The sequence below is a fragment of the Panthera uncia genome, chromosome F1 (assembly GCF_023721935.1).
Source record: "Panthera uncia isolate 11264 chromosome F1, Puncia_PCG_1.0, whole genome shotgun sequence".
NCBI lineage: Eukaryota > Metazoa > Chordata > Mammalia > Carnivora > Felidae > Panthera > Panthera uncia.
In genome coordinates this window covers 60,956,526-60,981,087 of record NC_064813.1, presented here as the reverse complement: position 1 = coordinate 60,981,087, position 24,562 = coordinate 60,956,526, and the positions used below count along the sequence as shown (strand labels likewise).

At 48.0% G+C, this 24,562-nt stretch overlaps 1 protein-coding gene across 5 annotated transcripts; it reads left to right on the top strand.

Moving 5' to 3' along the window:
• The first annotated feature begins 1,897 nt into the window (after window positions 1–1,897).
• On the top strand, window positions 1,898–24,123 carry HSD17B7 (hydroxysteroid 17-beta dehydrogenase 7). Of its 5 annotated transcripts, XM_049634605.1 has the most exons (9): window positions 1,898–2,003; window positions 3,709–3,912; window positions 7,856–7,948; window positions 9,499–9,613; window positions 13,144–13,338; window positions 16,890–16,994; window positions 17,708–17,764; window positions 21,145–21,243; window positions 23,867–24,123. In XM_049634605.1, exons 1-9 carry the CDS (start codon window positions 1,969–1,971, stop codon window positions 23,966–23,968), a joined length of 1,005 nt encoding a protein of 334 aa, XP_049490562.1. In that variant the 5' UTR covers window positions 1,898–1,968; the 3' UTR covers window positions 23,969–24,123. The 5 variants fall into 5 exon arrangements, with proteins under 5 accessions (XP_049490562.1, XP_049490563.1, XP_049490565.1 ...); XM_049634606.1 differs by lacking the exon at window positions 21,145–21,243; XM_049634608.1 differs by lacking the exon at window positions 21,145–21,243 and having other exon boundaries at window positions 16,890–17,047; window positions 23,867–23,952.
• The last annotated feature ends 439 nt before the right edge of the window (window positions 24,124–24,562 follow it).

Sequence of the window (24,562 nt, the reverse complement as noted above, 5' to 3'; positions counted from 1 at the left end):
GGTTGAAACATGGGGTAAGGGTAGGAGCTGAGTTCCATCCAGAGAACAATAACGAAGTTTTGGGGCCCTGGGCAGCTCAGTCAGTTAAGCAACCAACTCTTGATTTTGGCTCAGGTCAGGATCATAGGGTCATGGGGTCAAGCACCGAGTTGGGCTCTGCACTGAGCATGGAGCCTGCTTGGGATTCTCTCTCTCACTTTCTCTCTCTCTCTCTCTGCCCCTCTACCCCCTCCCCCACTCTCTCTCTAAAAAATTGAAAAAAACTGTGATTATTTAGGAATCCAATATTTAAATAATAGGATTTATGTTTAATATAATTTTATTGGTATAGGATAAGGGATTTCTAAACTAGCTGATATTATCAGTGGACAGAGAACCAGTTCTGAACTCGGGTTCAGCTGCTCCCCACTCGAAATCAGCACTCGAGAAACAAGTGATGGTGGGAAACAAAGGATGCTTTATTCAAGGAAGCCAGCGACCTGGGAAGATCGTAGACTAACTTCTCAAAGACCATCTCCCCATCCAGGTGAAGCTGGAGCGTTTTAAAGGAGAAGGCATGGGAGGAGGGAGGGGGGCCGTGTGCAGGAGAAGCAGGCGCCCAGGCAGTTAGTTATGTGTCAACATGACCCTGCACAGACTTGCTGGCCTCCGTGGCACCCGTTTTCGAATGTAGTCCGGTCTTACCTTCTGGGAAAGTTTGGTTCTTTACTCCTTAAGGCCAGAGGCACATACACTTGAAGCAACTTAACTCTTACGACCGGTTGGAGTGCTGTTACAATATCAAATTAATCAAGACCTCTATGATTTCAAAAGACAGTATAGATTATATCAGTCTCAAATTGCTCGGGGATCATTGCTGTGTATAAATAATTGAAACTGTTACAGAGGCCATGAAGTAGATTAAAGCGTGTTCCCTAGAGTTAGATACATGATGTGCCGAGTTCCTTAGCGTGAACCGGACTAGTGATGGTCACCTTGTTACCAATGCACGATAAATATAGAAACCTGGATTAAGCATTAGAAACTTTAATAGCACTTGGGCAGAAGACTCTTTTATGTGTTAAATCTAATAATAAAAAAATCCGGGCTTGAATTGTGCATCCTTTGCCTTTTATTTCATTTTTCTCATAACTCATTGCTCTCGTATTTTTCAGGAGTACCCATCTGGGATGGCTGGGAAAAACAAAAGGGGTTGTTTATCACAGAGTTTGAGAAGCACTGAAGTAGTTTATAGTACACCACTGATAATGTCCTATGAAGTTCTTAGGTTCTCAGGTTCATAGACGTTCCAAATTTTGAAAACTGGCAACTCATCCATGATTGTATAAAAAATTTTTAAGGAAATCAATGTTCATTTTTCCAAAGAGGACTTTTTTTTTTTTTTTTTTTTTAGAGGAACAGCAGGTCTGGGACCAGAAGCTTGTCTGTAAAGTGGCACAGTGCCTGGATCTACACATCCCAAAAGGAGTAGAAAACGAAGTAGATGACAATACCCAAACTTTAACTCCTAGACCCAAATCTTTTCTCTAAAACAAGGAGTTCTGGTGCAAACATCCTGAGGCCTTCCTGCAATAGAGGCCAGGCGGGGGCACCAGGGTACAGATCCCGTGCCTGCCACGCATCCCGCGCCCCAGTGCTCTGCTGGGGGAAAGCCCGACCCAGCAAAGGGCAGGTGCAGCAGGAGCCGGGTGGGTCCCGCGGGACACCTGAGCTAGGGTGGGACGACGAGCGTCCGGATTGGCTCGGGTGCGGCTCCGCCCCTCGGCCTACCTCACCCCACACGGGGCCCGGCGCCTAGAGCGCACCGCCGGCCGCGATTGGAGAAGAGCCGATGACGCGAGGGGAGCACCGTCGGGTCCTGATTGGACAGCAGCGGCGTGGGCGTGGCCGAGGAGCGCTTCTGGTTTCCACTGCTCGCGAGGCAGTGGCGGGTGCCGGCTCCGCGGCTGGGCGGCGGGGTGGGAGACCATGCGGAAAGCGGTGTTGGTCACCGGGGCGAGCAGGTGAGGCGTCCTCGGCGATCGCGGCGGCGGCAGCGGCGGGTCAGGGGTCTCAGGGAGCAGGAAGTACGGGGCGGGCCACCGCCGGCGACCGCCCCCGGGAGCGCGCGTCCCCGGCCTTGCGCGGTGGGACCTCGCGCGAGCACCTGCCCCGCTGTTCCCGGGTCCCCGGCGCGCGACGTCCCGGCGTCCGGCCGCGCAGGGGGCTCGGGAGCCGGTGCCGGAATTGAACGTGACGGCGGAAAAGCAGCCTGGGGGCGTCGCGGGGGTCCTGTTGGTGTCCGGGACAGGGGCGCTCTCCACGCCGACCCCCGCCTCCTGCACCTGGTCCGTCTTGTAGTCCCGGTGTCCTGTCTGTGCAGGACGCTGCACCCCGGATATGTGTCGACACCCGTGAGCAGGAGGACGGGGTGGGGGTGGGGTGTGTCATTCCATCCAGCGCAGAGCTGGACGCCTGCACACACTGTTACAAAACTAACCGTCTTCTGCAAAGTCCCGGGAGGCGCGCACAGCACCATCACCGCCCGTTTCTAGTTATTCCAGGGTTGCCCGCGTGGACTCCGCCCCCTCTGTTTTCTCTTTGCACTAATGTGAAGAACGTGTGGAGGCGACACCCCCCCCCCCCCAGCCCCAGCCATTCTCCTGCCCGTTGCAGTGGGGAGGGATGAAGGCAGGGGATATGTCCAATGTCATCTAAAATCCGTCCACTCGGGGCTACCTAGCCGCATCCCTATTAGCTAAGCCAGCGTGGCAGGTGTCTGTGAGTGGCCTGGTTTAGCGTGTCCTCTCCTCAGTGCCCTCAACAACGGATTCGGGGCTTCCCAAGCTGTCCTTGAAGTGACCCGAGTTGATTTTGTATGTTTGCTTCTTTCGCATACGTTGTGATGGATGCAATTGGATAATTATCATAAAGACCTGCTATTCTCAAGTGAGGAGGAACAAGTGTAAATATACCTGATGCTCTGTTGGCAAAGCCCAGGCTCCGGCCGCCCCCAGCCAGGCTGGTCGGAGTACTGTTCCCACCTACTGTGCAGTTTCAAATGCCTTTTCTAAGGAGTTTATCTATCCTTGACTCGTCCTCTTTCCTGGTGCCCATCTTGTATTTCCTCTTCCTACCTTCTACTTAATCACGTTGGGTTTTTTCTCTCCTAGTGGTTATTCGATCTCGTAGTAGTTGAGAGGAACCTGCCTCCTGCCGCGGTAGTGAAAGATCCATCCAGTCCTTATCGGGAGCTGCTCTTGCCCCTGATAGTGGCCACCATACCAACGGGGCGTGGAGCCCTTGCCCTTGAGGAACCTAGACAGCAGAGTCAAACATGCACACGGGAAACAGCTCATATGATGCTCTTTTCAGCTCTTGCTGGCGATGCTCTGAATCACGTTCATGAGTGTCGTAACAAGTCCAGAAGGAACCCTGCTCGCAGGTTAATCGCTGCATTGAAAGACAGCTCTCATTTGCAGTGCAGTTATTTGTGGGCGACAGCGTTTGCAGAATGAGAGAAACACACGGGACAGCGTCCTGAGAGAGGGACTGACTATTCAGTTGGGGTAGGGGGTTCCTTTCTTTTCATAGTTTTTGAGTCTTTTTTCCCCGCCCGGGCCCCTCATCGGAGCTCACGTTGACAAGGTCGGCTCTCTGAACCGGAGGGAAAGGCCTCTGTGGCACCGCCTGAATTAACGCATATTCCGTGTCCGAACTGACCCCCAGCGGCGTTGGCCTCGCCCTCTGCAAGCGGCTGCTGGAGGAGGACCACGAGCTGCACCTGTGTCTGGCCTGCAGGAACGGGAGCAAAGCGGAAGCGGTCCGCGCGGCTCTGCTGGCCTCTCGCCCCCTCGCCGAGGTCAGCATCGTGCAGGTGGATGTCAGCGACCTGCAGTCGGTGTTCCGGGCTTCCCGGGAGCTCAAGCAAAGGTACGCCTCTTGCTGATGGGTTTTCTCTCACCTGATTGCGTCACACAGCGGCGAACAGAATAGAAAAGGGTAGGGAAACCTAGAAAGAAACAGGCGCGGCGCAAGCCGTAGTCGTGCCGGGGAGATCCGTATGGAGAGACTCACCGCACCTTCGTGCTCAGTCATAATCGTGATTATCTCACGGGGATGAATTTATGAGGACGCCTTGATGTGTGGTCAGTTGCGTGGACAGCAAGGTGATTCCTTTCTGAATGCGGTTTTTGTATCTTTCCTCTGTGTCACACCTGCATGAAGTAGGTTGGACAGGTGTTGACATTTACCAGGTGAAGAGCCTGAGACGCAGAGATAAGAGGAATGTGGCTGAGAAGGTGGTTGGACTTCCTGTCGGTTGGGTTGGTCTTAGAGCCCACGTCTGCATCCTGTTTCTTCGGAGATTTTTTCCCCCACAGGTCCATAAAGATTTGTTCACATCGACACAGTAATTGGCGTATAACAGGTATCTGAGAAATATTTGGTGTATGAAGGAATAGGGTCCTTGGACGTATAACTCCCTAGAAAGTGTGCACAAAATTGCATACAGGTGCACAGTGCATTTGTTTTCTGGGGAAAGATGGCATGCTTTTTTTTTTTTTTGTAAATTTTAAATTCTAGGAAGAATTTATGATCCAAAAAGGTCAGGAGCCCTGCACCGGTCTGTACTGAGCCCCGGAGATATGTGGAATACTTAATTTTCAAACATTTTTGTCTTTGAGGTCCTTTTTTTTTTTTAACTTTTTTTTTAAACATTTATTCATTTTTGAGGGACAAAGACAGAGCAGTAGCGGGGGAGGGGCACACAGAATCCAGGCTCTGAGCTGTCAGCAGAGCCCGACGTGGGGCTCAAACCCACGAACTGTGAGATCATGACCTGAGCCGAAGCCAGACGCTCAATGGGCTGAGGCACCCAGTCACCCCTGTCCTCGAGGTCCTTAAGCCACTTTGTTTCCGCGGACAGTAAAATGATGTCCAGTAAAAACGAGGAAGGTCTTCTTGGTAAAGGCATCTACTGAAGAATGCAATTCGTGTTTTGCATGTGGGAATTGCTGGCCATTTGCCTGTCCCTGTTCCAAAGACACAAGGGACAGGGTGAAGGTGGAAGCCGGCCTTCTTCACCCAGCTCTTCTGGGTGCAGCCTCACCCTGTTGGGAAATCTCACTTCTCACTAGTCCTGAGCTCCTGGAATTTTCTGCCACATCATCCTTCTAAAAAACTGAGAATATCTACATTTCCTATCCTCTGCTCTTCCATAACTTTGACTTTCCAAGTCTGTGAAACCGCTCAATAAAGGTATTTAAAAAACCCTAGCGTCAGGACAGACGTTTCGAGCTCAAATCAGGTTTCAGGCATTGTTTTCCCCAAACCTTCTCAGCCAGCGTGTCTTTTCTGTTTTGTAGAGATTTCGTGGTGTTTCCTCACTTAGCAGAGAAGAGCCTTTGTCCTCAGTTAAGAGTAGCCCGTGCTAGTACAGTTGACTTTCGAGATTTTAAGTTGTAACGTTCATAGTATTGACTTTTCTCAGTTGCCTTCAAAGTTTCAAGATGTTTAGTTATCACAAGCTTCGTGACTTAGCATTTAGTTTGAGTTGTAGTGATTTTGCAGGGATTTGAGGCCGCAGGGCAGTAAGGTAGAAGGGAGCACAAAGGTAATACGTGTCTGCCGTCAGCATTTTGTGCAGCTTTGATGTATTTATTTCATCAGCAGAACAGCTCTTGCTGAGCTGAGTGGTGTCTCCCAAAGTTAGGAAATGATAGTTGTAGCGAGAGTCACAAATTTGGGGATGTGTGCTCGTGTCCAGACATATCCATTACTATGTCAAGAATCTGCTGGGGCGCCCGGGTGGCTCAGTCGGTTGAGTGTCCAACTTCAGCTCAGGTCATGATCTCACGGTTCATGAGTTCAAGCCCCACACTGGGCTCTGCGCTGACAGTGTGGAGCCCACTTGGGATCCTGTCTCTGCCCCGACCCTGCTGCTCATATCTGTCTGTCTCTCTCTCAAAATAAATAAATAACCTTAAAAAAAAAGGATCTCCTGCACTTAATGGCCCCAAATGGTTGTCCATGATGGTAGACCCGAGGTAAATTCGAGCCAAAGAGAGCTTGGGAAGGTCCCTTCCGTTGGCTAATTCAGCACCATTCCTGACACCTGGGTTTTCTGGCCGCACGACTCTCTTCTGTAAGCTACGTGCAGAGGAAAACCAGTAAGAAATTGTAGTTCCATTTTATCCAGACTAGAGCACTTAATGTTCCGTCACTTAATCTTTGAGAGTGGTGAGTATGCCATTTTACTGAAGCCAGACCTGAATCTGGCATTCTGGTGCAATTTCCACCCTTTGCTAAACATTTCCTTTCCATTCCTAGCAAGATGTGTTCATGTTCTTAGATGGAAGTTTGCAAATTAGGTGACGGAACATCCAACAATAGATGGGCCCACATGACTGGTGCTTATGTGGATGGTCCAGTAGTATCCACGTCAGCATGTTTAAAAATAATTTTTTATAACTTTTTTATTTTTGAGAGAGAGACAGACAGACAGAGGGTGAACAGGGGAGGGCCAGAGAGAGAGAGGGAGACACAGAACCCGAAGCAGGCTCTGGGCTGTCCGCACAGAGCCCGACGCGGGGCTGGAACTCCCGAACCGTGAGATCCTGACCTGAGCCCAAGTCGGATGCTCAACCGACTGAGCCACCCGGGCACCCCTTCCACGTCAGGATTTTAAACAGTAAATGTAGTAATTAGAGTCATTTGGCTGTTCATCACTTGTAGACTGATCAAGAAATGTTTGTGTGGGATCTGAATTGGTGAGCGTGGATGTATTTTAGGGTCCCAGCTTTAGTAGCTACGGCCCGTGTTGTCTTGGGCCGCACACAAGAGGGCACGGAGACCGTGTAATGCGCAGAAGTCTAGGGGATATTCTGAATATTCATGGTGTCTGTGAGTGTCACGAGGGCAGGCTTGCCCCTAGCTCAAGAGGAGTACACTACATTAAGTCTCACATGGGGTTTCAATATGAAAGTGCTCCCTCTAGTCCACATTTCACTGTTCTCTCCATGGCGGGTTCCATGACATGTGCCTTCCCCCCATTCAGCTTCCGTAATCTCGTTGTATTCTTGTGAGCCCCCCTCATCTTGTGATACAGAGGAGCCGGCCACGAACAGTGACAGGTTTCCACATGCATCTTTTGCTTCAGTAGATATCTTGGCATTCAGGTTCCAGCATTAATGGATCAGATTGGGCGATTATCAATATGATATAAATTTTACCTATCAACAGGGAAGATGTGACTCTTTTTTTTTTTTAATTTTTTTTTAATGTTTATTTATTTTTGAGACAGAGAGAGACAGAGCATGAACGGGGGAGGGGCAGAGAGAGACACAGAATCCGAAGCAGGCTCCAGGCTCCGAGCTGTCAGCACAGAGCCCGACGCGGGGCTCGAACTCACGGACCGTGAGATCATGACCTGAGCCGAAGTCGGACGCTTAACTGACTGAGCTACCCAGGCGCCCCTGTGACTCTTTAAAAAAAAAAAAGGCAAAATGTTTCTAAGACCAGAAGGAGAGTTGGTTTAGTAGACCGAGGGTGGCCGTGTGCAGATCCTAATTGGGAGGACGGAGGTGGGAGGAGTGTTGATCTGAGATGTAACTTCAAAACCCAGCCTAGCTCCCCAAATTCTGTTTGCAGCCACCGTCAAAAAAAAAAAAAAAAAAGAATACTCAGATATTTCTTGTGGCTAAAGAGAAACCGTTGAGAAAGAAGTGGGTGTAATGTGTGATGTGTTGTACATTCCCTTCAACTGGCTGTGGCCGCTTTTTTTGGTTCAGAAAGTGTTTTCTGTCCCTCATAGGCTTTCTTTATTCCAGTTGCTCTCGGGATAATGAACCGTCTTATCGTGGTGTTTTCCTTGCAGGTTTCAGAGATTAGACTATGTCTATCTGAACGCTGGGATCATGCCCAACCCACAGCTAAATATCAAAGCGCTTTTCTCTGGCCTCTTTTCAAGGTAATGTTCAATTTCTAGATGAACCCAGTGGAAGGAACCCGTTCCTTTTTTTGCCTGGTTTTGCCCTCGGCAGGTTAAGTTAGGGGGCTGAGGGGCGGTGGAGAAGAGTCGAGACAGGAAGTGTTGCAGCCGCATCGTGAAAGAAAAGCATCCGTCTTTTGTGGGAGAGGCTGGAAGTCCTGGATCTCGGGGTGTTCTAGGTCTCCAGGACATTCCAGACGGCTGGATGTTTCAGAAGGTGCATTTCTAGTCTGCCTGGGTGTGATTAGCAGCAAGAACATTTCAGAATCAGGCAGCATTGTCCGCGAGACTCCAGTATCCACGAGACCTGCTTTGGAAGTATCTCCCAGCTCTGTGGCAGGTGCTTTGCCCGGGGGGCTGGGAAGCGCGCCCAGCTAAAGGTGCCCCTGGGAGATTCTCTATACGGAGTAGCACAGTGGCTCCAGAAGTGTTTGACCGTGACCTGTAGTAAGAAATATACCTTATTTTGTGACCTCGTGTACTTATAAATAGATATTCATACTCTTTTTGCACGCTCCTTACTACGTTGCTACTTTTATTTTATTTCTCTTCCATCACACACACACACATACACACACACACACACACACACACACACACACACACACATGCTGGTCTTGACCTAATAAGTTGATCTCGTGGCAAATCACCGTGTTAATGTGTTGGGTGCTTCAGGAATTCCCCGTAGAAAACTAACCTGTGTAACTTTCGCAGTTAAACATCAGTTTGTGCTGGGGTGAGACATTTTCCCCTTGGCATGGCTGTTATTTCCCCACAGAGGTTCACCTGCACCCTAATGCGGGAAAAGGTGAAGAGACTTTTAGCAGCAGGTTTTTTGTGTCAGGTTCCTGTTGGTGGTAGGAGTTAGAGGTATGTAAATATGTCTCTGAATTGGGAGAAAGGAAGCATTTTTGTGTCTTATGCACTCACCGTGACTCAGTCCGAGAAATCGATATTTTTATTCTTTTTAAAGAAACATTTAGGGCGCCTGGGTGGCTCAGTCGGTTAAACGTCCGACTTTGGCTCAGGTCACCATCTCATGGTTCATGAGATCGAGCCCCGCATCGGGCTCTGTGCTGACAGCTCAGAGCCTGGAGCCTGTTTCAGATTCTGTGTCTCCCTCTCTCTCTGCCCCTCCCCAGCTCGTGCTCTGTCTCTCTGGCTCTCAAAAATAAATAAAACATTAAAAAAAAAACCTTAAAAAAATGTTTACTTATTTTGTGAGAGACAGAGTGGGGGAGGGGCAGAGAGAGAAGGAGAGAGAGCATCCCAAGCAGGCCCCGCACGCTGTCAGCACAGAGCCCGACACGGGGATGGAACTCACGAACCGTGAGATCATGACTGGGGCCGAGGTCGAGTCGGCTGCTTAACCAGCGGAGCCACCCAGGAACCCCACGTTTTTATTCCTGATGTTATAGGATCAAGGAAAATGTAGTTTTGGGGCAGGGGAGGGGCAGCAGGGAGCGTTTTTCAGGATCTTCAGTTAAAGAAGCTTTTAAAAGTCATACACTTGTCTTCTCCTGTTTCAGAAAAGTGATTCATATGTTCTCCACAGCTGAAGGATTGCTGACCCAGGAAGATAAGATCACTGCCGACGGGCTCCAGGAGGTGTTTGAGACCAACGTCTTTGGCCACTTCATCCTGGTAAAAAGACTTGAGGCTCATTCGGCCCACGTTAGTGTTGTAACCTTGAAGGCTCACATGGCTGCAGCCCAGGGCTCTTTGTTCAGCTCACAAATTCCTGGCTAGCATTAAGTCGTCGAGTACTTAAATAGGATGATCGCTGTACTCTCTGAAAACATTGCTTCCCTAAAGCAGTGTATTGATACATTAATTTTTTCTTTTGACATTGGCTCTAGAGAGTGGAGGGAAAAGCGCGAAAGAGGCACACGGCGTGTGTGTGTGTGTGTGTGTGTGTGTGTGTGTGTGCGCGCGCGCGTGTGTGCGTGCACGCGTGCGCAGAACTGTGAGAAAGTATACCAGTCCTGTTCTGAATGTTCTTTGACACTTGGCTTGGCATCAGACAGGATGGGGTGGTGGGCAAGCCCACCAAGGGCAAGCCATTGTTAAATGGGAATTCATACCCGATCTTTTATTATCGTGACTGCAGATTCTTGGGTGTCTATACTGCGTTACAGTTCCAGGCACGCGCGTGGAGTTAAGCGGGAGGTGTGCAGTTTGCCTGGCTTGTTCAGGGCTCTTGCCTCAGGCTTGACCCCATGGGACAGCTTTACTGTGCGTGAAGTAATGCCAGACCACGTTGCTGGTTGCCTGTAATTCCTTGGTGTTGCAGGGACTCCTGATGCTGGGTTGGCCAGCGCAGAACCTGTATTTCTGACACCTTTTTATTTGCCACCACCTGTCTCCACCTTAAGCCTAATTTCCCTTAAAATTGGACCTCTTTCAGCACCAGCCTGTATTTGCAATAAATGAAGGTGTAGCCAAACTCTGGAACAGTATGGACCCGTTCAAAGACACGTGATAAATATTTTGCACTTCTGTGGGACGGCTTCTAGCATTTTATCATAAAGAAGGACTAGCGAGGCATAATGTGTATAGTGTGGTCTCATGTATGTAAACACAGGAGAAGATGTATCCTCACAGAGTGTAGATAAATGTGTATAATATTTCTAGAATGATACAGAGGAAGCTGGGAGCACTGGTCACCTTGATGAACTCGGGTACCAGGGTATCAGCAAGGAGGGGGAGTTTCATGTTTCAGTCTATAACCTTTAGTGCTGTTTATTTAATGCGATGTGGTGTTACTTTTTCAATGGCAAAAGTTCGTTAACACGTAAAGTCAGAACGGGATTGAATTCTTGTCTGGTCTTTGTTTTTATACCTTTCCACAGATCAGTTATCTAGTATTTCCTGTATCTTTTTATAATACTCGTTCTTTGCCCTCTTCTTGAATTATTAAATTAATCGATAACGATAGAAGATAATTATTGCTATTACGACTCTGTGAGTTTTTTGATGAGTCTAGTGTTTAAAAATTAGGTTGTTCAGAAGATCAAGTATTGGGGTCATCTGGGTGAGGGGAATGGCGGAGGAGAGTGGTGGCCGTGGGCAGAGTTAGCATAGGTGTCCTGGTGACACGACCCAGCCTGTGGATCCTTTGACAGGTGGGCAAGGCAGCTGGAGTTTGGAAATTGATTTGTCTAATAAAATAATCAGGAGGCTTAGAATGCTTCCCACTGTCTTCAAATAGGTTTAAGAATCTTACCACTTTCTATGGAACACAAACTTGGATTCTAGTTTCCAGGTGTCAGTGCATTTTATAAATGGATCCATCCCAAGTTTGATCCATATGCAACATGACCAAACTTTTAGGATCGTTACAAAGTATAGAGGTAATTTCCGTGAAGTTCCAAGCACAGAGTGGTACCAGTTAACTTGATTTAATCTCGGGTTTTTGAGTTTCTTTGCTTGCATTTGATTTATTTGTTCATCACAAATGTGGATGGAGCGCATCTGGAAACTTTCCTAGGTTTTTCTTTAGTAAGTTTTTTGTTTGTTTTCCAATAGTTTGATTTACAGAATTATTGCAAATATAGTACAGAGAGTTCCTGGACCCCCAGTTTCCTGTCTTATTTAACACCTTTCCTTGATGTAGTACATTTGTTGCAATCTGAGAACCAACATTATTATTAGCGGGAGTCCAAACTTCATTCAGATTTCTTCAATTTTCTAAGATCCCATCTTGGATACCACAGTACATTTAGTAGCTGTCCCCTTAGGTTCCCCTTGGTTGTGACAGTTGTTCAGACTGCCCTTGGTTTTGATGACCTTGACAGTTTTGAGGATCACTGCTGAGGTATTTTGTAGGCAGCCCTCAGTTGGGATTTGTCTGAAGTTTTTCTCGTGGTTAGACTTGAGTCATGTGTGGGAGGAGGACCACAGAGGTTAAGTACCATTCTCGTCACATAATATCAAGGGTGTGAACTGTCATCGTGGCTTATCAGCATTGATGTTCTCTTCCATCCCCTGGCTCAAGGTAGTGTCGGTCAGGTTTCTCATTGTCAAGTTCCTCTCTGGTTTTTCTCTCCTTTTCCATATTGTACTCTTTGGAAGAGAGTTAGTGTGTGTAGCTCACACTTAAGAGGTTGTGTTTGACCCCCTGAAGGGTCGATTAGCTACCTAAATTATCTGGAAGCTTTCTGCAAGAAAGATTTGTCCGTTCCCCGTTTAATTCTTTTTTTTTTTTTTTTAATTTTTTTTTTTTAACATTTATTTAGTTTTGAGAGAGAGTGAGTAGGGTCGGGGCAGAGAGAGAGAGGGAGACACAGAATTTGAAGCAGGCTCCAGGCTCTGAGCTGTCAGCACAGAGCCTGATGTGAGGCTTGAACTCATGAATCATGAGATCATGACCTGAGCTGGAGTTGGATGCTTAACCAACTGAGCCATCCAGGCGCCCCCCCCCCCATTTAATTCTTTATTCAATCATTTCTTGGTTGATTTGATCTCAAAAAAGCTAAAAAAAATCATTTATTATATTCACGTGGGCTTGTGGATACTCATTTCCTACTTTGAGTTGTAAATACCGTATTTTGTGCAAAAAAAATGATTTGCTCAAGTTGTGTCCCTTTGGGCCATTGGGGGTGCTCTCTGTTGGACCCTGCATGTCTTTGATGTAGCCTCATTGTCATGGTTTCCCGTTTATGTTTTGAGCATGCCCGTTCTGGCACTGCACGATGCTGTGGGCTCATCGGTACATTTCCTGCCCCAGTCCTAGAATCCGAGTTTTCTCTAAGGAGATCTGGTTCCTCTTGCTGGACAGTGGTATTAGAAACCAAGATTCGAGGGCTCGTTGCTATTGATGCATCAGTAGCTTCTAGGCTGATGGAGCAGGGAGAGAATCCGTGCATAGTAACCCGTGTATATGTTAGTATATGTTATAGTGATGTTATAGTAGATGTTATAAATATTTTTATATGTAACCATCTGTATCTTTATGAAGCTAAACATCAGTTCGTCTGATGTCTCGAACTCATTTCCACATGGATCATTCTGGCCTCCTCTCTCGCGTGTCTGTGAGAGCCGCCCCAGCAACGACCTACCTGTTCAGTTCCTGCATACATTTATAGTAGTTTCCCGGTTGTTGCCCTGTACGCCTCCGGTAGATTTTGATCCATTTTTTGTTCCTTTTTTGTTCTTTTTTAAATCTCCTTCAGATTCAGGAACTGGCACCTCTCCTCTGTCACAGTGACAGTCCTTCCCAGCTTATCTGGACATCGTCTCGCAATGCAAGGAAATCGAATTTCTGCCTCGAGGACATCCAACACAGCAGAGGCCAGGAGCCCTACAGCTCCTCCAAGTACGCGGTTGACCTGCTCAGCGTGGCTGTGAACAGGAACTTCAACTCGCGGGTGAGTCCTGTCTCCGTGACGCAGACATGGCAGGGTGGTGATTTCTGAACTACAGTTGATTTCCTGGTCACCTTGGCTTTCTGTTAACTGTTGTCACTTAGAAGATGCAGTACTGTTTCTTGAGCAGGATTGCCGTGAAGACAAGAGAAGACATGAAAAGGAGTGACAGGTGGTGCGTGTAAAAGTTTTAGGGCAGAGATAATTAGCTCCTGGCCTTGGGTACACGGGCATTCATTCGCCGTCCCGTAGCTCCTCGGCAGCTCTGGCTTCCGCAGCAGAACGGGACCCACGAATGATGCGAGTACCTACTGTGAAGCACCTGCTGCGTTTCAGGTGCTGTATCCTTACCTGTGTGTGTCATTCAATGCCTTTCCTGTCCCAGGGACAGTGCGGACAGTAGGTCTGAGTATCCCCATCTTCAGATGAGGGTTAGGTGATTGCCCCCAGCCGTCACGCACAACTCGTTACTAATGGTAGAGCTCAGAGTTGAGCCCAGGGCCGTGTGACTGTAGGTTGGAACTTTCCCACTAAACCATGTCCCAGTGTCTGCCATATCAGGTGCTACAGGACAGCCAGGGGTGACAAAGCCTTCTGCACAGTGGGCTTGGGTGACGCTCCAGAGCTCTGTCTTTATGAGGACGCTGGGTTTAGGGGGTGTGTCTTTGCAGAAGGCAACCCTTGTCAGTCTCACTGGCTCCTTGTGGCCTCTGTGGTCTGGAACTCACTGCTGCTCTGAATGTCTCCCTTGTTCGGGTCTAAAATCTTAACTGAAAATCTCCAGTCTTTCCCATGGCATTTTCCTTTGTTTGCTTTGACTCTGCTGTTTGAGTGTGGGACTGTGGGGAAATTTAATTCCACTAATATTTACAAAAGACCTACCGCGTGTAGGGCACTGGGCCAGGCTTAGGGTTGCAGAGAAAGGAGAGAGAAAAAGATAACCAAGGAGCTGTCTGCCCTTGCTGGACCTTCTCTGATGATACGTCAGAAATAGTCTAAGGCTTTTTTTTTTTTTTTTTTAATTTATTTATTTCTGAGAGAGAGCACACGCAGATGAGAGGCAGAGAGAGGGAGACAGGATCTGAAGCAGGCTCCGCACCGTCAGCGCAGAGCCTGATGCAGGGCTCGAACTCGTGAACTCTGAGATCGTGACCTGAGCCGAAATCAAGAGTCAGCCAGTTAACCGACTGAGCCACCCAGGCGCCCCCATAGTCTGGGCCTTCTGTGATAGTCTAGACCTGGTTTATTCTGGAATGGACACCTTGTCAGGTGGAGCTCTCTCTTCTGTGGTCCGGGTCCTAGAACCGTGCCTCTCAGTGAAGAGTCGAAGCTGAGAACGTTCCCCTAGAACCGGATTGGAATCCTTGGACAAATTATCTCATCTCCCCGTGCCTCAGTTTCCTCATCTGAAAAACAGTGCCTGCTTCACAGATTCGTTAGGAGGGTTGAAGAGGGGCCGGGTGTGATGCAGTCGCAGCCGTGGTCTCGGAATGTGCTTGTGCATGAGCACGTCTGCACGTGTGTGCACACGAGGGTGTGCCTGCCCACACGCACATGTCGGGTTTGCAGGTGTGTGCAGATGTGAATGTGATCGTGTAGGTGGTGTGTGCACGTGTGGAGGTGCCCCGGGTGTACAGAAGGCGTGTGGTCTATGTGTGTGCACCTGTGCTTGTACGTGTTTGTATGGCCATCATCATCAGGATTATTATTGTTATTATTATTTCTTGAGTCCGTGTGTTGGTCTAGTTGTTAGCCTCCTTCTGAGGTTTCTTGAGATGTTTAAAAAGTTGTCACAACTGCTTGTTTCTGGCAGCTCCCTTTCGGGGACAAGGTCAGAGTGGATTAGCTGCTCTTTTCGTAAAATGCTCTGGGACTTTGCGTATGTTTTAATTGTCCAGTAAGCTTTGGGATTTCATCTTTTACAAGAAAGGGAGTTTTGGCTAATGCTGCTGCCTTCTAACATCTGTATGATTGGTTTTCCTTTTTTATATATATACATTTATTTATTTTTGAGAGACAGAGAGAGACAGAGCATAAGTGGGGGAGGGGCAGAGAGAGAGGGAGACACAGAATCGGAAGCAGGCTCCAGGCTCCGAGCTGTCAGCGCAGAGCCCGACGCGGGGCTCGAACCCACGAACCGCGAGATCATGACCTGAGCCGAAGTCGGATGCTTAACCGACGGAGCCACCCAGGGGCCCCGGGAGAACTCCATCCTTTTAAAGGCTCGTAGCACTGGAAATGCTGGCGGGTCCGTGCCGGCTACTTGGTAGAGTTTAATCCTTCATTAATGACCCGTCACACACGTCTCCGAACCACTCAGGTCCTCACAGCTGATTCCCTGTGACGTGTGGGGGGACCGTGTTCTTGGACGAGGCTGCCTCCTTGTTTGTTTCTTTTGTTGCTCAACGTTAGAACATCACGTGTCTCAGGGACCTTGGGTTTCAGTTCACAGATTTCTTCGCTTAGGACTGAGTAGGCCCTGACTTCCTAGCTAGCTGCCAGAATAAGAAATCCTCCTCAGCTATCTGCGGGGGGGAGCTATGTTACTTTCTTGGGGAGAATTTGGGGTCGCTGATGAGTCCAGGCTCTTAACTGTTTTCAGGGGACCTTTGGTGGACCACAGGATCCCTGGGCATTGGATTGTCTGTGGCAGGCGCCACCAGACCTCTGCAGCTCTGAATAAAGAAAGCAAAACTCTAGCTTCTGTTACCCAGGGTGCTTCCTGTCCACTGACCAGTTGGTGGTACACTGATGTGTCCTATTTTCTTTTAAAAGAAAACATAAAATTACAAGCGAGAAAAGTAGGAGTTAAAATGGTCAGCAGCTACGTGAGGTAAAATGTAGTAAAAATTGACCTGAATAAACTAGCAAGACGAATCCCAGTGCTGCAGGGATTAGTAAAGCCCTTCCTGGTAGCTGGGCTCTCTTCCTAGGGCAGATCTTTCTAAAATGACAGGTGCCGGGCTAGGGAGCTGATGGAGGGCTGGCTGCGCGAGCAGTGTCTTTGTGGCGCCACACGCAACCCTCCATTCCCCTCTCACGGCACGAGCTCCCCCCTCGAGCCAGAGGTGTTCTTCTTATGTGCCTGTGGGGGGCAGACCCAGGCTTTTAGGTTTGGCTGTCTGTGACGTGTAGATCAGAAACTTCTTGAAGGCAGACACTGTACTGGAAATGTCTTCTTCATCTTCAGGACTTACTACGATCAATAAACTGGCCTTCGATTACGCCAACACGTCGCAGACTCGGGTAACCGGATCCTGCTTTTCTCTTCCAGCCTCCAGCGTGGCTGTTCTTTGTACTGGGAGTTTCTTGAGAGCAGAGACCCTGTCTTAACTAGTTTTTGCATCCTGAGTGCCTCTCCGTAGCGAGCTCTCCGCACGTGATTCTTACGCCGAAATGGCTTGCCCACCTTCGAGGGCAGCTCAGAGCACAAACCCTCCGCGCCCTGGCTTCCTGGCTCATTGGCGTCTCTCCTGCATTCAGGAGCATGTAGATGGGCTGCGTTGGTATGCACGGAATTTGAGTCTTACGACTGCTCCTGTCTCTGCTCCCAGGGTCTGTATTCCAGTGTGGTGTGCCCGGGTACCATGGTGACCAATATGACGTGTGGAATTCTCCCTCCCTTTGTGTGGACACTGCTGATGCCAATCATATGGCTGGTGAGTGACAGACACTTCTGCTCCTACTTTCTCTTCGACTGCGGACCCAAAAGGTGTGTTTAAGGGTTGGGAAATGATCTAAGCAGTTGAACCAGAAGGTGGCAGGGTTTCACTTCGTCGGAGGTTCCTTAGTAAGGAACCTCTACGTCTCTCGCAGCACCACCCATCTGAATGGCCCCTTCTCTTTAAGGGAATGAGCCTTTGATCATGCATCGTAGCTCCCAAGAGTTCTAGGATGGCATAATTTGGGGAAATCTGTGTTAGGTGACGTTAAAGTGGATTTCTCTGAGCTGTCAATGCATTGAAAGTTCCCACAAGAAGGGAATGGCTGTGCATTGTGTGACCACGGAACCATGTTTTTGCTCATTTGTTTTTGTTTTGCGCTTTGGGCACGTGGCAGGACCAGAGTTTCCACAGTACACGTTAGAAAATGCTTGCTTACGGGAAAGGTTTCTCTCTCGCAGAGCTCTGGCAAAAAAACGTCCCTCTGTTGTGGCAGGCAAGGGGAAAAGATGAGAAGGAAATACGCCTCCGTGTTAAAAGTGGCTGGCTCAGAGTGATGGCGATTATGTGATATTTCTTTTCTAGACTTGTGATACTTAAGTGTTCAGTGATACGAAATGCAAGTTAACCTTTTTTCAGTATGTGAGTGAATAATGCTTTGGTGACTCCTCTAAATCACCACAAAATAACTGTCGTTTTCTTTTCCTCAGCTTCGCTTTTTTGCAAATGCTTTCACTTTGACACCGTACAATGGAACAGAAGCCCTGGTAGGTCGCTAGAGTTGCAGTAGCTTGTACGGTCGCTAAGCAGATATAAATGTATTTACGTACGTATTTTAAATGTTTACTTATTTTTAAGAGAGAAGGAGTGCGAGCGGGGGAGGAGCAGAGAGAGGAGGGACAGAGGATCCGAAGCAGGTTCCGTGCTGACAGCAGAGAGCCCGATGTGGGGCTGGAACTCACGCACCGTGAGATCGCGGCCTGAGCCAAAGTCGGATGTTCAACCGACTGAGCCACTCAGGTGCCCCAGAGCGGATATAAATTGCAGCTCACTGATAGTGGAAACAATCTCAACGGAAACGATAGGCTATGTAAATCATCAGCGTCCTGTTTTGGACTAAGGGGGACCATAAGGCCGAGCGCAGAGTATTAGGAGTGAAGTTTAAGTTTAGTATCCACCGTAGCCCCGGACACCATGGTTGTAGGGACAGCACGTCTGTGGAAGCAAAGTCCGCCAACAGCTAGAGAGCAGAGCAGCGGAATACTACAGGGGTAGGCAGAGCAGGATGGTCGCCGGGCCCTCGGTTCCATGGAGAAGGTCATCTTGCAGGCCAAGAGTACAGGCGACACAGTCCAACTCCCGTTTCCTTATACGAAGATTCTCTTTCCTCTGTTTAAATATTAGAGAATCGGTTTGTTGCTTTGTTAGAAAACCAGTGCGTTTCCTTAAATCACACGTGACAAGTGGATCCCGTGTGGCAGACATGATTAACTATGGAAGTGCTGTCTCTGAGGGTTTGTCAACCCAGGGCCCAAGGGTGCCCTCTGCTAACGGATCCGAATTGTCACACGAGATGAAGCTTATCTGTCCTCTGTCACTGTAGTGCTTGTACTTAGCAGCCTCTTAAATCTTGGCTGAGTTGAAATTAACCAAGGAAAACATGAAAGAAATTGGTTGCCACTCTTGTTTTGGTAAACGTTGCAGAAATGAATGCATTTATTATAGGGACACAAATTGATTGTAGAAGCAAGTGCTTTTAAGCCACTTCTAATGAGTCCTTAATATATTTGCCAAAGCATTAGAGACAATGTGATTACTCATTCACATCTCAGATACTGAAAATCAGGTGTGGCGGTCAAGTATATACTGAGCGTCAGCGGTGCGAGGAACACTTAGAAGACAAAACCTCCAGGTACTAAGGCGCTTAGAGTCGTATTTGGAAAAAAGAGAATGTCGAAAATAAAAATAGGCGAGAAAATAAGACATTCTGTCATCGGGTGGTAAGTCCTCAGACTAATCACCGGGGAATCAGTGGGAGCTGGGCTGGTTGAAGCAGACTTTGCTTCCTTGGTCTGGGCTCTGAGGGATAAGTTGGCTCTGGATAGGACAGCGTGACCCACGTCACAGTTTAAAGAAATCCGTTGTGACCCTGCTGTTTTTTCCTAAAATGTCGATGGATGAGTCAGTATCCCCCTGACTGCCATTTAGTGATGGTTGTAGATGCTGGTGGATGTGGATGGATGGGGATTTGGGTACAGCGCATGTGCAGGAAGGATCTCAGGTGAGATTCACCTCCTTACGTGGGCTATGCCGGAGTGGCCAGAAGCACAGTGGTTGAGGGCGTGGACTCTGGAATTCTACGGATTCTCTTCAGATCCCACGTCTCCGGTTTCTGGCTGCGAACGCCGGGGCACATGTTTTCATTTGCTTTTATCATTATCTGCAAAACAGGAATTCCAGGCACGGACGAGAGGAAGCTTTACTATAAAGGGTTTTGTGTGTTTCAGCGTTAACGATTTCAAAGAAAACTGTCCTAATGAAAACAGTATAGTTCTGGCAGGTGCATGGACAGGTCAGTGGAGTAGAATAGGAAATTCAGGACAGGCCCCCAGCACACAGGCATCTAGTATATGACAACGATGGCCTTCCAAATTAGTGGGAGAGAGGGGTTATTCTGGAAATTGTGCCAAAAAATAGAATAGGATCTTCATACCTCACACCCAAATAAAACTCTAGATAAATTCAAAGATTTACACACGACGGAGTTAAAATATATAATGACTAGAAGGAAATATGGGGGACGTTTCTAAATCGTCTAAGAGTGTGGGGGCGTCCTTACTCCCAGGAACAGACTGAACATTTTGATTAAATAAAAGTAATCAAATTTTGTGTGACCCAAATCCTCACTGTAAGTCTACTCCAAAGACTAACCACGATGCCCAAGAAAAGGTACCTGGCACTCATATCACAGTAACAGGTTAAGTTTCTTCCTGGTTAAGGAGCTTCAACAGTCCAGAGAAACAACAACCTATTGGAACAGTGGGCAAAGGGTGTGAACAGAGAGTTCTTAAACTGTCTTAATCACATGGAAAGGTGCTCGACCTTACTCATACTAGGAGGCAGCCCCCTTAAGGCTGTAATGAGATGGTTTCTCAACTCTGATCAGCAAAGATTAGAAAGTTTGGTACCGCACTGTCCTGCCAGGGGCGTAGAGAGAGAGCGTTCTCCCATCTAGCCAGGGGGAGGGTTGACTGACGTAGCCTGGATCAAGGACTGTTGGGCAAGATCATTCAAAATAACACACGCACGTCCCCTTGACCCAGAAATTCCATCATTGGTATTTATCTTACAGATGTTCTCAGACTTTGATCATTCACTGCAGCGTGGTTTGTACTAGCAGAGACTGGAGACAGCGTGTATGTCCATCCTTTGGAAATTGATTGTGTACATTACATCCTTGATTGATTATGTCAATTTCCATCCATGAGATAGAACACTGTTTCTTTAAAAAAGAATGAAACAGCTCTCTATTTACCGAGTTGAAAATATCTCAAAGGGCTGTTGTTCAAATGAAAATGGCAAAGTATCGAATAGTATACATTTGGCTTCCATTTGAGTAAGAGAAAAGAATATACAAGCTTTTAAGCAAATACCTTTTCTTTGGAGGAATATGTAAGATACTAGCTTGCTTCCAGAGGGGAGAGCTAGGTGGCTGGAAAATTGTGAAGGTAGGGAGACTTACTTTTTACCAGTACGTCTCCTGAATGGTGTTCAAGTTCAGGCCTATTAAGAACGTGAAATAACGTAACAACATATCGTGTACTTACCGTGGCATGAGCTGAGGATCAACTCTGAAAAAGCCCGTCTCCATGCTGTGAACTTCAATTTGGGATTAAGGGGAGAGATGGCTAAAACACAAGGGTTTCTTTGCTTTAAATAAATTTTCAAAGAGGACTATTAAGCAGATTGCCTGCTTCCTTCTGGGTACAGTAGTGGCTCACGAAGACGTTACAGTTCGCTGATGATATTCAAGAGAAGGTTTAGAGTTTGTTCGGAGCTTGGTAAAGTGCTGATTATCAATCCCCACCAGCCTCACTCATGTCGGGCAGAAGAAGAAAAGAATCATGGACACCCTCTTCCTTCCTAGGTATGGCTTTTCCACCAAAAGCCCGAGTCTCTCAATCCCCTGACCAAATACCTGAGCGCCACCACTGGCTTCGGAAGCAATTACGTAATGACCCAGAAGGTAAATGTGTTTACACTGTGGCTCGGCTGCTGAACTGGCCCTCATGGCGTCCCGGCTTCCCTTCCCTCGTTTCCCGTTCTGGTCACTGGCATCTCACTGGCCTGTTTTCCTTTCCATCTGCTCCCTCCTGCCTCCTGCCTCCGGGCCTTTGCATGTCCTCTGCCTGAATGTCTACCTCTTCTTTCAACTGACGGACAATTTCTGCTTACGCTTGAGACCTCGGCTTGTCCCTCAGCCCTGTGTGACCCGGTAGACCAGGTCCAGTGCCTCCGTCGCAGGCTCTCTTGACATCTCATACCTCTTCTGTGTAGGATTCATTCAACGCCGGACTTCTCTGGCCAACTGTAAGCTCTGTGAGCAGGAGGATTATACCCCCTTTGCGAGCACGTTGCCTCGCGTGTGATAGGTGCTCAATAGATATGCTGCAACGTGGGTGAAACGTGAAGCGTCTGAGTGAAGTTAACTTCCCTTTGGGTGTTCAGTTCTGCTCGCAACAGTTACTGGCTTCCGCGCATTGGTGTTTTCAGGAGGCAGGGGATGAACTGTGGGGGAAAAAACCCAGAGTGCTGTTTTTTAGACTCCATATAGCCTTTCCAGAAAGAAGTCACACATGGAGTGACATAGGAGAAAATAGGGAAATTTCTTCTGAACTTACAGAACTATTTTTGTTGTATTTTTGCCCCTGTTAGCAAGGTTTATTTCAGCCTCCCATTTCCCACTGCCTCATTTACGTGGGAGGCATTGGCATAAAATAAAATGAGATGGAGGCAGACCAGTTACCCCAGCGACGACGTCGCATAATCGGCGGTGGTCTTGTCTGTGTGAGGAACGTGAGGCCTGAGGGGACTGTGCTCTCGCTTCCCATGGTGTCTGTTTACTAACAATGAACCTCTGAACCTCCAGCGTTTTCCAAAGTATGCTCTGTGGGATTCTGGTTCCTTGAGAAGATTTGCAAAAAGCAGTTTGTCAGCCAAGTTTGAGAAATGCCTCGTATTTTACTCCCCCTTTTCCGAGGCCTCCACGATGCACACTGGCCCAGGACAGGCTCTGAGAAGTTGCTGCAGTTCGTGTGTGTGTGTGTGTGTGTGTGTGTGTGTGTGTGTGTGTGTGATGTCTTATCCTGCTGTTTCTGTTTCCTGACTTTATGACTTGTTTTTCCCTTCAAATTTTATGTAACACTTCATAGTATCCTGAAGAAGAAATCCTTGGGAATTGTATTGTAAGTTAGTAAGCTTCCTTGTTTACAAATTTTTGTTTTCTTTAACATTTGTTCAGTTTTGAGAGGCAGAACGTGAGCAGGGGAGGAGCAGAGAGAGAGAGGGAGACATAGAGTCCAAAGCAGGCTCCAGGCTCCGAGCTGTCAGCTTCAGTGCCCCACACGGGGCTCGAACCCACGAGCCACGAGATCATGACCTGAGCCGAAGTTGGATGCTTAACCGACTGAGCCACCCAGGCGCTCCAATAAGCTTCCTTTTAAAAAGGCCCTTAGAGGGAATGCCTTGTTTATGAACGGGGAGAAAATGTTTAATTCCATACACCAAAATATTTTACTGGCATTTCATTGAAATGCATTGGAGAAAGTGTTTTAAATGTTGATTAATTCAGAGAAGTCAGCTTTCTCCTCTGTTCAGAGGTGGGGTTGAAGGAGATCTCGAACACCTCTTCCAGTTCCATTATGGAAAAATGCTTGACAGGGTTTAAAATGAATGTAAATGTTATTTCCAAAATGTTAAGTTGTCTTTGATTTTCAGCCTCTCAGCTCTGGGAAGAAAGAGACTGTTTTTTTCCGAAGTTTAGAATCGGTGTTGACCTGAAAAGAGACACCACTTTATTTTACAGGGGGTGAAAGCTTGCTTTTACATACAGTGTATCACTTAAAACAGAAGAGTGTGAAATAACAGCAGGTTAAACAAGATGAAAGCTTAGATTTCTTGCGCGTAAAAGCAGTTTTGGAGAGAGGTAGTGTTGGGCCGGTCTGGCACCCCCCAAATTGTCAGGTCCCCAGGGTCCTTCCGTCACCCCTCTACCGTCCATAACGTGTGACGCTCATTCTTATGGCTCAAGAGAGCAGTACAGAAGCAGGGAGAAAGGAAGGGATGCCCATGCCTGTAAAGGAGACTCCTGGGCAGTACGACATGCTTCCACTGAGACCTCGCTGGCCAAAGCGTGAATGCATGGCACCCAGCATCTTCAATGGAGCCTGGGCATGTGGGCTTTTATCTGGAGGGCAGTGCACCCAGCTGAAACTAGGGCTCCGTATGAAAGAAGGTGGACATTAGGTAGATGGCGGTTTGAGTTCAAAAAAATCTTGATGTTTCTGTTTTGTCCTTATATGACAGTCGGTTGATGTCTTCTGTTACTGGAGGCACAGGGGTTAGCGGGGAGAGAAAAACCAGACCTTTCAGTCTTGCTGGGCAAGGGCAGCGTCGGGAGGTTTGGTGAGTGCTGGAGTTTGGTCTTAACACGTCCTCAGGATCTCAGAGTCGGAAACCCCGGCCCTGCCCTCCCGGCCCTGTTCTCTTGTTTCCGGTTCTCTAATGTATGTTGAAGGCCTTCCTTTTACACAGAGCCCATTTGTTTCATTTTTCCTCTCTGGTCATCGCTGTCTTCGCTTCTTTTCTAGATGGACCTAGATGAAGACACCGCTGAAAAATTTTACCAAAGCTTACTGGAACTGGAAAAGCACGTTAGGGCCACCATTCAAAAAAGAAATCATCAGAGCTGACCGTTATCCCCTCAGAAACACTGTGTGCCTCCTGCGCATTCTGGACTTCCGTTGAGTTGGACGATGTGCACTTTTGGGAGACCATGAACTAGAAGGGTCTCTTTTCCTTCCTTTCAGGATTCTAAGACTGTGTGTGTATGTGTGTGTGTGTGTGTGTGTGTGTGTGCGTGCGTGTGTGCGTGTGTGTGCGCGCACGCGTGTGTGTGTGTGTACACATGAGAAAAAGATGGGTAAGTAAAATATCAGTTACATAGTCTCCAGGATGGTGTCACAGCAAAATTGTGCGAGGGTCACCCAACCAAGTATGTGCTCATTGGTCCTGCCAACTGGAGCCCAAGGCCCACGGCGTGGGATGAGGTGTGGACCCGAGTAGCCGTGACACAGGCACTCGCTGGTCTTCCACTTGGCCTGCCCGAGCAGGAGAAAGTACCGATCGCCCTCTGAGCGGTAATCTGAGCTGTGTCCCTTTTCTTGTGAACGGTTTTCTTAGGTCTTGTACCCGATTTCTTCCTCCACATGCTGCTTCTAAAAATCCTGACTTCGTTAGAATCCTAACAGTCCTAATACAGATACCCATGTAGTTCATCGCAGGAA